A 14884-nucleotide genomic window follows, 5' to 3' on the forward strand; every position below is an offset into this window, starting at 1 on the left:
CCGCCTGCTGGGCGCAAAGTGCGTAGGGATGTACCGCCGCCTGCTGGACGCAAAGTGCGTAGCGCTGCACAGCGGCCTGCTGGGCGTAAAGTGCGTAGTGACTGCACTGCCCCCTACTGGACGCAAAGTGCGTAGCGTCGTACTGGCCCCTATCGGCCGCAAAGTGCGTAGTGACTGCACTGTCCCTTGCTGGACGCAAAGTGCGTAGTGGCCGTACGGAACCCTACCGGACGCAAAGTGCGTAGTGGCCGTACGGAACCCTACCGGACGCAAAGTGCGCAGCCTTGCACCGCCCCCTGCCGGCCCGGGGCGGCCCCGCTCTCCCCCACCCGCTCCACGCCGCCGCTGCCCGCTCGGTACCGGCACTGCCGGGCCGCGGCGCCCCCTGCCGGGCCGGGTCCCAGCTCCGTCCCCTGCGAGCCCACAGGGGAGAGCGGGCGGGGAAGGAGGGAAGAGCCCCGGGGCGGCGGGGCGGGGGGGGCGGTGACGGCGGGGGGCGAGGGCGGGGGTCCCGGGGCCGGGGCCGGGGCCGGGTGGGGCCGGGCGGCGGCGCCGGGCCGGGTCTAGGCGGAGCGCGGCGGAGGGGAGGCGCGGGAGTCACGGTGGCCGAGTGGTTAAGGCGTTGGACTCGAAATCCAATGGGGTTTCCCCGCACAGGTTCGAATCCTGTCCGTGACGCGAGCGCTGCTTTTGCGGGGGGGCCGCGAGCCCCTCGAGAACGGCGCCGGGGAGGGCTCGGGAACACCCCGGGGGGGGGGCTCCCACCCGCCGCATCCCTTTTTTTAACAGCGGGGGCAACGGGGCCGAGATCAGGCCTTCGGGGGGGGGGAGGGGGGCCTGGGGGTCTTTTGGTGTTTAACGGGGCCCAGCACGGGGGGAGCAACCCCCGGACCCCCGGGGGGGAGCTGAGGCCGTGGGTGGGGGAGCTGGGGGGGGGGGGGGGGCAGGGGGCGGTGGTTGGGACCCCCGGGAGCGGACGCAGACCCCGAGCCCACGGGTGAAGCAACCAGAGCGGCGTTTATTGATCGGTTCCATCCCTGCCTGGTGCGGCCCCCCCCGGCCCAGCCGCCGGCACCGCCACGGCCACGGGAGGAGAAAGGACCGGAAAAAAAAACAACGAAACGAATGCAAATAAATTAAATTCCCAACAAGTCAACGCAACCAGGGGCTGAGGCGCCCGTCCACGGTACTTCGAAAATGAAATAGGAGGGGGCGGGGAGGGGGGGGGAGGGGATACAAACAAGAAAAGGGCGAGAAGTACAAAAAAATACAGAACCACAATCACGAGTGTCTGGAGACAAACACCGGCAGCAGCAGAGGAGGCCGAGCTGAGCACCCATGGGTGGGGGCAGCAGGAGGGTGGGAGCCCCCTGGGTGCCAGGGGGCTGCGGGATCGCGGGGGGGGGGCGGCAGCCTCACACCGGCGGGGGCTGAAGAGGCCGGCGGTTATCTGGGGGAGGTGGCTCCTTCTCTCTTCCCCCCCGAAAGCCACAAAATGGGGAACGCTGATCTGCAAAGGGCAAACACGGCTGGGCTGCACGGTGCAGTCGCTGCTGGGCCGAGGGTTGAAGCGGTTACCAGGGGCGTTTAATCGTTTCAGCCAGGAAGCAAGAGCTTGGAGGGAGCGCTGCCCTAACAAAACCGTGTCTGCGAGCGGGGAACGCCAGCGGCGGGGACCGGCTGGGGGGGGGGGGGGGGGGGGGCCGCCCGGGGGGGGCCCCGGCGCCCCCCCCCCCCCCCCAGTCTCTGCCTCGCCACCTTCCCCCTCCTCTCCCTCTCCAGCACGAAGCGTTTCTCTTCCAGAGTCCTTTATATTTCCTCCACTCCGTGTGCAAATATCATCACCAGTCCCGGCTCCAGCACCATGTCCTCGCCCATGTGCTGGTTCTCGCAGGCCATCACCACCACGGCCTGCTTGCCGGGGATGCGCTTGGCCACATAGTTCTCGTAGTAGCGCCGGTTCATCTGGCGCGTCTCCAGCGTGGCCAGGCCCTGCGGCCAGTTCCGCTCGTGGGCGTTCTCGATCAGCTCGTTGATGATGGACGTGGGGCAGCCGCTCTCCACCAGCGAGCGCTTGATGACGGCCTGCAGCACGGCGTCCGGCGTGGAGATCATTCCACCCCACCGCGTCACCCGGGCCGGCTGCAGGGAGTTCACCCACCTGGGGGACAGACGTGGGGACAAAGCGTCAGCCACCGAAAGCGAGAAGCTGCTGCTCTGCCTGCGGTCTGCTCAGGAGCGAGGGCGGAGGGGGAATGCCACCTCCATTTCCCTCTGTTCTCACCCCAAAACGGGAGCCAGCTGCGGCATTCAGCTTTGTTGAGCGGAGCCCTTCCTCCCTCCCAGGAGGGAGGGGAAGGACGGATCAGATAAGGAGCTGCTTCCTCCCGCCTTTCTCAGAAGGAGGAAGGAATCTGGCAGCTTCCTGCCCCTGGACAGGATGCAGGTGGCAGAATAAAAAAAGGTCAGGACCCGCTTGTGCAAACAGCTCCTGCGCCGCTCCCCGGCACAAACACCCCGCAACCGCCCCTCACTTCTGCGACGGGTACAGGTACCTGAAGGGAGGCTGTAGCGAGGTGGGGTTGGTCTGTTCTCCCACGGGCCTGGGGACAGGACGAGGGGGAATGGGCTAAAGTTGTGCCAGGGGAGGTTTAGGTTGGATGTTAGGAAGAACTTCTGTACTGAACGGGGTGTGAGGCACTGGAATGGGCTGCCCAGGGAAGGGGTTGAGTCCCCATCCCTGGAGGTCTTTAAAAGACGTTTAGATGTAGGGCTTAGGGATATGGTTTGGTGGAGGACTTGTTAGCGTTAGGTCAGAGGTTGGACTGGGTGATCTTGGAGGTCTCTTCCAACCCAGACTATTCTGTGATTCTGTGGGAGGCACGCGAAGCGTCTGCTTCTCTAGCAGCGCCTTGGCCCCAGCAGGCCTCCCCTCCCCTCGGACCTGTCAGCGAGCTGGCTGAGCCACGGCGCCGCTCAGCCCCTTGCCCCGGCCGCCCAGCGGGAACGAAGCACTTACTCCAGGATTTCGTTGTATTCGATGGTCTCCTCCAGGTTCTGCAGGTTGGGGTTGACGCTGCGGATGGCTCGCATGTAGGCCTTGAGCAGCTGGATGTCCCGCTTCTGCGAGGGGAAGAACACGGCGCGGTTTGAAGCCGCGAGAGCCGACCCCGGCACGTCAGGGAGGGAAACGCGGCCCTGCCCCTCGGCTCAGCTCCCTCCCCGTGGCTGGAGGCTCTCAGCTCGGGCACGCCGTGCACAAACCGCTTGCGGTGGCTGAGCCCGACCCTTCCCAGGGGGACGCGAGCGCTCGGGTCCCACCGCGGGGCTGCCCCCGGCCCACGCGGACCCACCTGCTCCGCCAGCTGATGCTTGTGCTCTGCTGAGGTCTTCTCCAGCTCAGCGATTCTCGTCTGCTGCTGCTGCACCACGGACCTCAAATGCTTGATGCAGTTGTGGTTGGGCAGCTCATCTTTGGGCATTTCCAAGCTGCGGAGCATCACAGAAAGGTGGAGGCCCCGCGTGAGGGAAAGTTACACACCGGAGCACTTGGCACAAGCCCGTAACCTATCTCCAGAATGAACCCGTCCCTGCAGACTTGCCAAGAGGCCCGGGAAGCCCAGGCGGACGGGTTTAGGAGGGGAGGACCACAGGACCAAACCTCCACCAGCCCAGCAGGCAGCGGGGCTTTCCTCCCAAGAGATCAGGGTTCGGCAGCCGTGGGCCTGACCCCGTCCGACTCCATCCTAGGAGATCCGATCGTCTCCGAGCCAAGAGGCAGCTGCCACCCGGCTGCATGCTTACAGCACGGGAGCGGGAAGGGCATCGGCACCGGCAGCACACGTGCCAAGGCCAGGCCAGCCACGCACCGCTCCCAGCGACACGTAGGAGGGAGCAGAGCTGACCCTGGAGCTTGTCCCGGGCTGCAGCATCAAAGGGCTTTGACTCAAAATCCTTCCCTTCTGCAGCACCACAGCCTTCGCAGCCCTGCTGCCCCCAGGGCTTGGTGCGTGCGGGGCAAAAGGGATGCGAAGAGCAGAACCGGGCTCCGTGACCCTTTGTCCTTTCTCTTTCCTTTTCCCAAGGCCGTCGCCCTCCCCCTGCCTCCCCCTGCCTGGGCCATACGGAGGGAGGAGACCGCGGCCGGGCCAGCACCTCGGGGCCATCCTCACCCGCATCCCTGCTCGCAAGTCACCGGGCGCTTTGGATTGTGCTCGCAGTCGTTGAGGTGAGACATCAGGTTGTCGAGCCGCACCACGGCCGTGCAGCCGAAAACAGCGTTGTCGCAAGTGATCTGCAGCTTCGAGAGCATATTACGCATGATCCGCGGGACGGGGCGGAGGTGGGCGACCGTCACCACGCTGCGGTCCACGGGGCACGTCTGCTGCTGGGAGAACCACTGGGTGATGCAGGCATTGCAGAAGGCGTGCTCGCAGTGAGGAGCCTGCCGGGAGAGGAGCAGAGAAGAGCCCCGCGTTACTCGGACGAGGCCTTCGCTGGCAGGGAGAAACGGGGGAAGGGGGGGGGGGGGGGCCCCCACAGCTCAGGAATTTACTGCCTCCAAAGCAAGGCTGGGCAGGAGGTCGAGTCCTGAGCCCGGCCCCAGAGGCAGCCCCGGCACGGCTCCAGGAGGCTGGTGCCCAACTGCGAGGCTGCGCGGCGCGCGTGGGAAAAGCCTGGGAACAGGGAGCTTTAGGCAGCGCGTTCTCAACAGATTTAAATAAATCTGGTTAAGCCAGGACTTCCCCTCCCGTGCCTGTGATGGCGTTCACACGCTGACACTTTTTTTTTAATTTTTATTTAAATCAAAGCGTGTTCTGACACCGCAGATCCCCACGGCTGGAAGGCGCTACCACCACGTGAGCTCCGACAGGTCGCGGTTCCGCGCGCTCCAGCCCGTGGGCACGGGCTGAGCCTCGCCACGCAGCCCTCGGCCTCGCCGGGATCCCCGTGGGGCAGCGCGGCACGAGTCACAGCTGCTGTGATTTGGGTCGTCAGTGAGTCACAAAGCTGCAGGAAGCCCAGCTTTCGGATCAGATTGGTCCTGTTTGAATCCTTTTTATTTCAAATGAGGCCGGATTTATGCAGAGGGCACCAAGCTACTCGGCACGGCCACAGCGCTGCTGGCGCAGGAACGCCTCTGGCAGAAAACGGAGCCTGAGGGGCAGGGCAGGGGCCGGGGCACCGAGTCCACGCAGAAGCCAGCTCCGCTTGGCCAGCGGCTCCAGGGCTGCGCAGGCTCTGAGCCACCCCTTCCTTCCTCCCCCTTTTCGTGCCTCCTTGCTCAGCATCCCCCGAACACAGCACGGGGCGCGTTTCCCCCAGCACTCACACGACCGCAGGCTTTTGGCCCCGCGCCGTTGCCAGGCCGGTGAAGAACCCGTGGAGCTCACCTAACGCCGTGCCCGGTGCCGTCAACGTGCGCGGGACTTCTACAAGCCTGGAGCTGCAACTGGAGGCTTTCGGCAGCCACTGTCAGCGCTCGGATGGAAACCTACCTGAACCGGCTCCTCCAGGACCCCGCTGCAGATGGGGCATATAAGGTCTTCATCAACATCCCCCTGAAACCGTGCTACATCATACCCCATTGCTCATCACCGACGCCAGAACCCTGCGGAGGGAAGAAGACGGCCGGTTAGGAGCAGCCGGGCATCCCGCGGCGCCTGGACCCCAAATCCCTGCCTGCCTCCTCCACCCCGCGCAGCAGCCCCGGGCACGGCAGGAGCTCGCAGCCCCGTTGCGCTGCGCTGAACGCCCGCTCCGACGCGCTGCTGGCGCTCCGTCTCTCCCTCACACCCCGTTTCTGATCCTGCTGCAGCTTCCCGACTCGTTGTGCTTTGTTTTTTGCACAGCCCTGCAGGCTGGGCACGGCCGTGGGCCGGCACGGGTGGCACAGGAGCCCTGGGGACGGTGGCACTGCTGGCACCCGGCTGCCCGGTGCAGGTGTCGTCCTCCACCACCACCCCCAGCAGTTTTCCCACCTGGCTGAGCCGAAGCAGCGCGGAGCAGAGCGTGACCTCGGCTGGGAGCCCCCTGCCCCACCGCAGAGCTGTTGGGGGGCACGCAGCGATGGGACCAGCAACGGGACCGGCCCCGGGAGCACCCCCCCGGCCCCGGGAGCACCCCCCCGGCCCCGGGAGCACCCCCTCAGGCCAGGCCCGGCCATTTGGCACCTCGGGCTGCCTGCCACAGAGTGACCTTGAGCTCTGCCCGGCACGCCGGCGGTTGAGGCTCCTCCGCAGCTCGTCCCCGCGGAGCCAGCGGCTCCCCTCCCGTCCCAGCGACATCAAAGTCGGCGGCAAACGGTCGCGGCCACGCGGATCCCACAGATCCACGTCCCCACCCCAGCACAAAGGGGAGCCGCCAGCCAGGTGCGCGCAGAGGGGAGCAAGGAGGCGCCGAGGGGCTCTGAAGCCACCACGGCAGCGCCACCGGCACGAGCTCAGCCCGCCGGGGCTGCCACCGGACCCCGGGGAGCTGCTGGTGGAAGCGCTGGGTCTGCCCAGCCAGAGCAGGGGGGGGACACGTGGAGGGGGGACACGTGGAGGGGGGACACGTGGAGGGGGGACACGTGGAGGGGGGACACTGCGGCCGGCCCTCAGGACCCCAGCCATCAGGTGACAGAACGGGGGCTGTAATCAACTCGCGGGGAATCGGGGAGGCAGGTGAACGACCCCCCCGGGGCAATCAGCCCCACGCGTGGACGGATCCTTCCCTTCCACAGAGCAAGCGCAGACAAAAGGCTCCTTTGAGAGGCTGGGGTGGGGAAGTCCCCGGGGCAGTTTGCAGGTCAGATAACAGGATTAACGGCTGGAGGGAGAGCGGATCTCCCCGGATCTCCCCGGATCTCCCCGGATCGGCTGCTCTCCAACCTTCCCACGCCCCTGCACGGATGCTGCTCGCCCCAGCTGGGGAGGGACCCAAGTTCCTTCCCTCTCTCGCACCGCACGTCCCAGCCTGCGACACCTCCACGGGGGGGTTAAAACCAACTGGGAGGGCAAACGGACGCGGAGGGCCCGGCGCAGCTCCCCGCTGAGCCACAGCACCCCACCACCTGCTGTCGTCCCCCCACACCCAACCGGGGCCGCCCGGCGCGGCTGGGACCGCTCCACAGAACCCCGGATTTTAGGGATTGGAAGGGACCTTGAAGACCCCAGCCCAACGCCGGGGCAGGAACACCGGGATCGGGTCACGCAGGAACACAGCCAGGAGGGTTTGGGATGTCTCCAGAGGAGCCCCCCAGCCCCCTGGGCAGCCTGCTCCGTGCTCGGCCACCCCCACCGTGAACAGCTTTGGTCTCACGTTTCGGTGGAGCCTCCTGGATAAGGCCACCCCTCGGCTCCTCTCCCCCAGGCTGCAGAGCCCCAGCTCCCTCGGCCTCTCCTCGTAAGGGAGGCGACTCCTGGCCCTAAACCGTCCTCGTGGCTCCGCGCTGGGCTCTCTCCAGCGGTCCCCTGGCCTTCCTGAGCCGAGGGGCCCACAACTGGACACAACATCCCAGGTGCGGTCTCACCAGGGCACAGGGAGGAGGAGGAGAAGCCCCCAGCCTCTCTCCCGCTGGAGCAGAGCCTCCAACCCCCGCTGCTGAGCGCTCAGGCACGGCTCCGGGGTCACCGCGGCTCCGAACCCGCCGGCAGCTCCAAGGACGGAGGGGCCGTGCAGGGCCCAGGTGCCCACAGGGAGCTTGCACGAGTCCCTCTTGCCGGCACGACGGCCGCTGGCCCCGGCCATCCTCAGGAACGTGCTTCCTTCTTTCGGTTTTCTTCAGCTCCAGCCCCCAGCCCCCAGCCCCCAGCCTCCTCCCTGAGCAGCTGGGCAGGACGCGGCCGCCTTCACATCCACCAAGAGGGGAGCAGAGGGCGAAGCACGGATTCCTGAGGTCCGGCCTTGCCATCCGCCGGGCAGGAGCCCCAGCAAACCTTCCTCCAGCACGACGTCAGCGCCTGCGCGAGCCTGGGAGCCTCCAAATTCCTCTCGTGCCTTGCCCCAGCTGCTCCCCCTCCCGCAGGCTCAGCGGCAGCACGGAGCGAGGCAGGAGAGCTGAAAGCGTCGGCAACGCTCGGGCAAAGAGCTGGAGGCCCAGCCTGCTCCTGCCGGGCCCAGAGGTGAGGCAGGGGCCTGGCCCCCGGGACGCACTCATCCACCTGGGCTCAGCGACCCGCGGGACGGCCCCCGAGAAGGTACCGGGGGGCTACCGCGAGCCAGCCCGGCTTGCACGGCGCTGCTCAACACCGAGGACGATGCACGGGCTGCGGGGACCCCGCACAAAGAGCTTCCTCTCCTGGAAGGGCTAAGTCCAGGATGACGCCGAGCCAGAGCTTGTGCAACGCGGCCAGGACGAGACGCAGCAGAGAAGCGTGGGTGGGAGCCCGGACAAGCCCACCCTCAGAGCGAGGCGCTGACACCCCCTGGCCCGGGGGCTTCCCGTCCCCACGCGCTGCCCGGCTCCGAGATGGACGGGATCAGAGGATCGGTGACGACCAAGTCAGAAGGACTCTGACGTCCCGACCCTTACCCTCGCCCCCCCAGTGACCCCTGGGGGACAGAGGGCCTTCAGGGCTCGCTCCCAGCGTGGCCCTGAGGAGGAAGAGGTGAGGAAGGCAGCTGGAAGGACCCGAGCCGCTCTGTGCCCCCCAACACAGGGAAATGGGGGGAGGGCTGCAGGGTAAGGCAGGCAGGCGCCGCCAACGCCCCGCTCTGGTCACGGGGCCCCTGTTCCTTTACCCCCGATGCATCGCACCCACGTTCCTGGGGCAAAACCGGGGCCCAAAGGGGCTTCACCCGGTGCCCAGCACCCCCTGGACTCCGCTAGCGAGGCCGAGGCTCCTCCGGCCCAAGGCGCGTCCGTCCGCCAGCAGCAGCCCCAGGGAGCAGCCTTCGGCCGGGGGCAGCACGACCCCTGCCTGCCCCCGTCCCCAGGGGAAAGCTCCATCGGGGGCAGCTCCTTCTGCTGAACCAAGCAGCTCACAGGCCGCTGTGCTCAGCTGGGGAAGCTTTGGTTCAGGAGCGGCGCCGAGCCGAGGGGCGGCGCAGAGAGCAGCCTGCTCCGCGGGCAACGGGCAGGCAGCAGCGGGCAGGGGCCGCCCGAGCGGAGCCAGCGCCTTCCCACAAAACGCTGCAGGGAAAACACGCCAAAAAGGGGGCGAAGAGCAGCGGGGGGGGGGGGCACAGCCGGCCACCCCCCCCAGGGCCTCGGCCAGCGCCCCGCAGGGGGGGCGGGCGGCGACTGCTGGCAGCGGATCCATGCCGGCGGCTGCCAGGGGAAGCCCGGCCCTCGCTGGGAACGGCCGGACAGAATCCCTCGAGAAATGGGAAGCAAATGGAACACATCGGCCTTGATCAGCCCGTGCTGGAGGTCCCCAGCGCCAGCCCTGCCCCGGCTCTCAGGCCCAGGAGCCCCTTTCCTCAGCTCCGCAGCTGGGATCGCTCGCGAGAAACCTGTTCCGTGAGCAGCGCTGCTTCTCCCCACCTCTCCTCATCCCTCCGCGAGCCAAAAAAAAGAAAATGAAAACCAGAGAGCGAGGGGGAGGGGCGGGCAGGGACAGCACAGAGCCCAGGGACGCAGGGGGGCAGCTCTGCGGCGCCCAGCCCAGCGGGGAGCCCCCGCTCCGGCCGGCGTCCCAGCGGCGCCGTGGGTGTCCCGGGGACCACACGGGGTCCTCCTGGTCTCCGTGCCGCAAGGAAGCACCGCACATCCCCCGGGGGCTGCGGGGGTCCCGGGGCGGCCTCGCTGCTGCTTGGGGGGTCTCCAAGGCGGGCTGGGAAGGCACCGGAAAGCTTCCAGAAGGCAAAGAAAGCAGCAGCTGCCTGCCAGGCCCTGCCGTGCCTGGCGAAGGCGTCTCCTCGCCCCGGCTCGCAGCGTGGATCGAGGCTGGGACGCTGCCGGCGGCACGGGGAAAGGCCTGGGGCACGGTGGCAGCGCAGGGGCCGCCCCGTCCGCTCCTGGCAGGGGGCTCCCGGCCCCAGCAGCTCCCTGAGCCTCGCGGAAGGGGGCGAGCAGCGAGAACAACGCCGCACCGCAATGCATGGCATAACCCACAGCCGGCTCGAAGCCCCCCCCGCGGGACCCAGCAGTCCAGAGACCCGCTCCCGGAGCACCAAAACCGAGCAGGGCGCAGAGCCCGGCGGCAAAGGGCGCTGGCGGCGCTGGGTCCCACTGAGCCCGTGCCGTGCTCAGCACCGGTGACCCCGGGGGAGGGAACCGGGCGGGCACGGGGCCGGGTTTGTGGCACTGCTCCGGCTGTGCCTTGGCACCGTCGCATCTCCCGCTTTTGTTCCCCGGTTGTTTGCCCGCACGGCTTCGTGGGTTTTCTTCCCAGGGATTTCTGCAGACGTTTGAGACATCCCCGAGCCACGGAGTTAAAATAAAATAAAATAAACGCCGGCAGAGAGGAGAGCACGGAGCTCTGCAGCCAGGGCAGCCGCTGCACCCGCCCGACTTGAGACCCCCGCCGGGAGCCAGCCGGCGAGGAGCTGATGGAAGCCACCCGCTCTGCCGGCACGCCGCGCGTCTAATTAAGCTCAGGCTAATGACAGCACGAAGCAGCCGCGCTCCCTCTCCTCCAAAAAAAAGCCATCGGACGCCCGGAGCCGCAACGTGACGCTCGCTCCTCTCCGGCGCTACCACGCGGGGCCTCTCATCGCTGCCGCAGCCCCGGCACGTGCGGCTTGGGGCAATTCACGCCCCACGCGCGGGAATCCTCCGGGCCCCAAAGCTCCGCGTGGGGGACGGGGGAGGCGGCGGCGGCCCCGGGACCGGCCCCGGCTCAGCTCCGGGTGAGGGAAGGGCCACGGGAGGAGCGGGAGTTGGGCGATGGATTCACACGACGCTAACGAGCGCCCTGATTCTGGGCTAACGAGCGCCCTGATTCTGGCTTCTGATCCCTTTCGAGGGTCACCGCCCGCTTCGAGGGCACCGCCGAGCTCGTGCTCTCCTTTGGAAACGACGGGCGGGGACACGGTGCTCCCCCGGCCTTCAGCAGGAGAGAACCCGCCGGGCTCAGCGCGCTCCCCGCAGCGATCGACGTCCCCCAGGCCGGGAGCTTCTCGTCCGCGGAGCTGCTCCTTCAACGCGTTCGTCCTCACCGCAGAGGCTTCGGCGAGGCCTGGCCGCGATCCACACGCTTTTAGCGCCTGCTGTTTGGATTCGAGAGGCCACAGGCGCAACGCAGGGCGAGCAGTGACTAAGGCTTTTAATTAAAAGCCAAAAGCGGCCGGAGTGCCAATCTTAGAGCTCTTTCCATGAAGATCCCTCCTCCCGCGCGGCTCGTCTCGGACACGAGCTCGTGTCCAAAGAGAAAAACTTCCCAAAGGGAAAAAAACCTGAGGAAAAAATCCCTTTTCCTAGAAGTCCTTCCCCAAAGGGAAGCTTTTGCTCCCTTCAGCAGGGGCTCCCGAGGCTCAGCCCCCCCCGAACCGGGGCCGCTCGCCCATAAAAGCAGCGCTCAGCAGCTCCCCGGGCCCCGTCTCCAGCAGGGGCTCGGCGCCGAACCACGTCCATGCGACCTCTCCCCGCTCCCGGGGCCGAACGTGCTCACCCCCAGCGGCCCGGGGTGACCGGGGGCAGCGGGCAGGGCTCCCCCCGCCTGCCCCAGCCCCCCTCGCCTGCAGCCCACGGGGGGCAGGAGGCAGCCCCGGGGGCCCAGCCGATCCTGCCGGCCCCGCAGCCCCACAAAACGTGTCGGGAGTCAGCGGCCCTGGGCCTCCGATGGCGGCTCGGAGCACGCAGCTCGCTGAGCCACGGCTGCTCCAGGAAATCCCCTGCAGCTTCAGGAGCGTCCGGGTCCCGCTCCTCGCAGGGCGGCCTGGCCTCGAGATCCCGAGCTTCCCCCCCCCGGCTCCTGCCCCTTCCCTTCCCTCCCTCCCCCAGCCCGATCGAGCCCACCAGGAACTGGAGCCACGGCGCTGCCGCCGGCTGTGGCGCCTCACGCCGAATCCCCCAAGGGGCAGAAGGAGCAGGCAAAAACCCACGGGGAAGGCCGGGAGAGCTCAGCACGGCGCCGGGGAAGGAAGGAGCCCTCGTGGCACATCTCCCCAGCAGCCTCCTCCTCCTCCTCCTCCAGAGCCCCTTCAACAGGAGGGAAGGGAGACCCGCGCCCCCCCAGGGCTGCCCCCTGCCCCACCTCCCAGCCCACGCGGGCAGATCTCGGGGTGTTTTATTTTTTAATTCCTGCTGCGAGCTCCTGACGCCCTCCCCACTCGCGGCGCTCCTCCACGCGTCCCTTGGCCCGAGCCGCCTGCGACGGCAGCTCCTGCCTGCCAGGAGCCACGCCAGGTCCCGAGGCTGGGGGTACGGGCTCCTGCCGGAGGCTGCCCCGGCCCAGCCGGCTCTCCCCGGCTCTCCCCGGAGCTCTGACACATCCCTGCAAACCCCACGGGTCACCGAGGAATGCGGCGCGGCTCGCTGCTGCAGCCCACGGCGCGTCTCCGGGCCAGAGGAAGAAGGCACCTCGGCAATCCCAGAGGTGGGAGCCCGACGTGCGCCGGGAGGGCCCCGCGTGCTCCTCCCGGCGGCCACCTCCGCGAGCAGGACCCCGCACACACCCCCCCCCCCGACGTGCGGCCACCGCCGCGCGCTTCCCTTCGCCACAGGAGAGGCGGGAGCCACGCGCTAACAGCTGGGCCTCGGACGCCAGAGATCTCCTCGCAGCTGGGGGAACAACCCCGGCCTCGCAGCAGAGCGGCGCCGACCCCGCTTGGCGGGAAGCGCCTCCGGCTCCCCGCGCCGGGAGCCCACACAGGCTGCGACGCCCCACGAGCTGGCCCCGCACCAAGCCCAGGGAGAAAACACGCGGGAGGCCGGGGGCGCCGAGCGGCTCGGGGCTGGCTTCCACACCTCGAGCCGAGCTCCTTCCGCAGCGCCTCCAGCTCCCTGCCAGCCTTTGCGGTGCCTCCGCCAGCTCCGGATTCACCGGGAGGGGTTCGTTAACGAAGCACCTTCCCCGCGAGCCGCGGCGAGCCTGGCTCTGCAGAGAGCGCGCTGGAAATCCCAGCGTCTGCCTGGCTCGCTCGAGAGCGCCGAGCGGAATCGGGGCCGCGGAGAGCTCAGGCAGGGGCAGTTCTCCCAGCGGGTTCGGCAGGGACTCTCCGAAAGCAGTTACCTCTGCGATTTAACGAGGATCTTGCCGTTTCCCCGCCGACGTTCACGCACGCCCTGCGGGCCCGCTCAGACCCTCGCAGCGGTGACCAGGTGAACGCGCCAGGAGCGGCGGCCGAGCTGAGGGACTCCCCGCGGGGGCACCGGGAGCCCCTCGGCACGAGGCCGGGCTCTGCAGCGAGCCCCCTCCCGATAACTGAGCCCAAGCTTTCAAAGCGCCGTGACTCGAGAGCCCCCCCGGGGAAGGCAGCCCAAAGCCCTGCCCGGGAGGCGCCGTGCCCCAGGGCTGCCCGTGGGACGCTCCTCACGTGTCCGGGGCTCCTCGTGTAGGGCAGAAACGCAGCGCCCGCGTGGGGGGGGGGGGGGGTGAAAAAGTTGGTGAAAAGCGCCCGATTTTTACCTTCCGCGGCAGAATTCCTCCCGAAGCAGTACAGAGGCAGGGCTCGCTCTGCGTTACTCTTTTCAGGGCGCCGCTCCCCGTGGCCCATCTTTTCCCCTTCCTCCTCTCCCAGCTCAGGCCGTCATTCTTCGGGGGCCAAGAGCCGCTGCCGCAGAGGAGTCGCGAGGCCAAGCGGGGCAGATCTGGGCACGGGGAGATAAAAAAAAAAAAAAAAAAAAATAGGGAGAGGAAGGAGAAATGAGCACGGTGAGAACCCACGGGAAGGCTGCGCCCGGCCTTCCAGCCCCCTCGGGAAACCCGCGTTCCCCAAACCTCTGCGACGCCCCTAAAAAACCCCTGCACCTCCGCAGAGACGCCGAGGAGCCCGCACCGCCAGCCCCGCGCGCCTCGGAGCCAGTCTCGGCTCCCCCCCGGCAGGTCGGGCGCCGCTCCCCGCCTCGCCTGCGGGCAACCCCGAGGGGATCCTCACCCTGCGAGCCGCGGGGGGCGGCCCGGGAGCCCCCGGCAGGGAGCCGGGAGATCGGGGAGCCCGGGGAGCCCTCGCTCGTGGCGGCGACGAGCCGAGCCCCGCAGCCGCCTCCCCGCGGCACCGCGCTGCGGAAATTCCGGCCCTCGGCCAAAACGCCGCTCGCCTCGGCCCCGTCTGGAACGGGAACCGGGGCCCCGGGGGGGGAACCGAGGCCCCGGGGGGGGAACCGGGGCCCCGGGGGGGGAACCGGCGGGCAGGGGAGCGGCAGCCCGGGAGGTGAAGCCTCCGCTTCTCGCTTACGCAACCCCGCTAAAAATAGCTCCCGTGCGGCACCTTCGCGGCTCCCGACACAAACCCGGGGTTGTTTTTTTTCCCCGCAGCTCCCGCGCTCGCTGCCGGTGCGGGGCGGGCTGGCGGCAGGAGCCCCGGGGCTGGGAGAGCCGCGGCCCGACCGGCCCGGCGGCGGGGGAGGAGCGGCCCCGGGGAGCCCCCGGTGCCGCAGGGAACGCGGGGACCCGGCCGCAAACGGGGAGGCCCCGGGGCTCGCAGGGTGACGGGGGCCGAGCTCCCCGCGGGGCTCCTGGCCCCAACGCCGCCGGTGTCCCCCGGGGCTCAGCCCGGTACCGGCACCCCCCTGCCCGCCCCGTGGCCTCCTGCCACCAGCGGCACCCCGGTACCGGCACCCCTTCGCCTCCTCCCATCCCCCTACCGGCACCCCGGTACCGGCAACCCCGTACCTCCGCCCACCCCCGCACCCACGGCCCGGTACCGACGCCCGTTTACCTCCGTCCGTCCCGTTACCGACGCCCCCTTACCGGGGCCCCTCACCTCCATCCACCCCGTTACCGACACCCCCGCACCCCCCGGCCATTCCCGCACCCACAGCCCGTTACCGGCCCCCCCTTACCTCCACCCCCCC

At 68.7% G+C, this 14884-nt stretch overlaps 1 protein-coding gene and 1 non-coding gene across 2 annotated transcripts; one reads left to right on the plus strand and one right to left on the minus strand.

Annotated features, from left to right (window-relative positions):
- The first annotated feature begins 596 nt into the window (after window positions 1-596).
- Window positions 597-678, plus strand: TRNAS-CGA. Its single transcript has one exon. It is a non-coding gene; the product is annotated as a tRNA-Ser (tRNA).
- A 443-nt stretch (window positions 679-1121) lies between these two features.
- Window positions 1122-13696, minus strand: RNF41 (ring finger protein 41). Its single transcript, XM_035313203.1, has 7 exons — window positions 13497-13696; window positions 5499-5611; window positions 4173-4444; window positions 3354-3489; window positions 3020-3123; window positions 1736-2161; window positions 1122-1683 (listed from the first exon to the last, which is right to left on the minus strand). Exons 2-6 carry the CDS (start codon window positions 5586-5588, stop codon window positions 1810-1812), a joined length of 954 nt encoding a protein of 317 aa, XP_035169094.1. The 5' UTR covers window positions 5589-5611; window positions 13497-13696; the 3' UTR covers window positions 1122-1683; window positions 1736-1809.
- Between the last annotated feature and the right edge of the window lie 1188 nt (window positions 13697-14884).

The sequence above is a fragment of the Oxyura jamaicensis genome, assembly GCF_011077185.1.
Source record: "Oxyura jamaicensis isolate SHBP4307 breed ruddy duck chromosome 31 unlocalized genomic scaffold, BPBGC_Ojam_1.0 oxy31_random_OJ73, whole genome shotgun sequence".
In the NCBI taxonomy this organism is placed as follows: domain Eukaryota; kingdom Metazoa; phylum Chordata; class Aves; order Anseriformes; family Anatidae; genus Oxyura; species Oxyura jamaicensis.

What these genes read in the sequence shown, in the direction of transcription:
- RNF41 (XM_035313203.1), bottom strand. Translation starts at nt 5,588, where the DNA reads ATGGGGTATGATGTAGCACGGTTTCAGGGGGATGTTGATGAAGACCTT. An exon ending in AGCATCAGCTGGCGGAGCAG is followed by an intron (nt 3,124 to 3,353) that starts GTGGGTCCGCGT and finishes TTCCCCTCGCAG; the next exon opens with AAGCGGGACATCCAGCTGCT. An exon ending in GAATACAACGAAATCCTGGA is followed by an intron (nt 2,162 to 3,019) that starts GTAAGTGCTTCG and finishes TCTGTCCCCCAG; the next exon opens with GTGGGTGAACTCCCTGCAGC.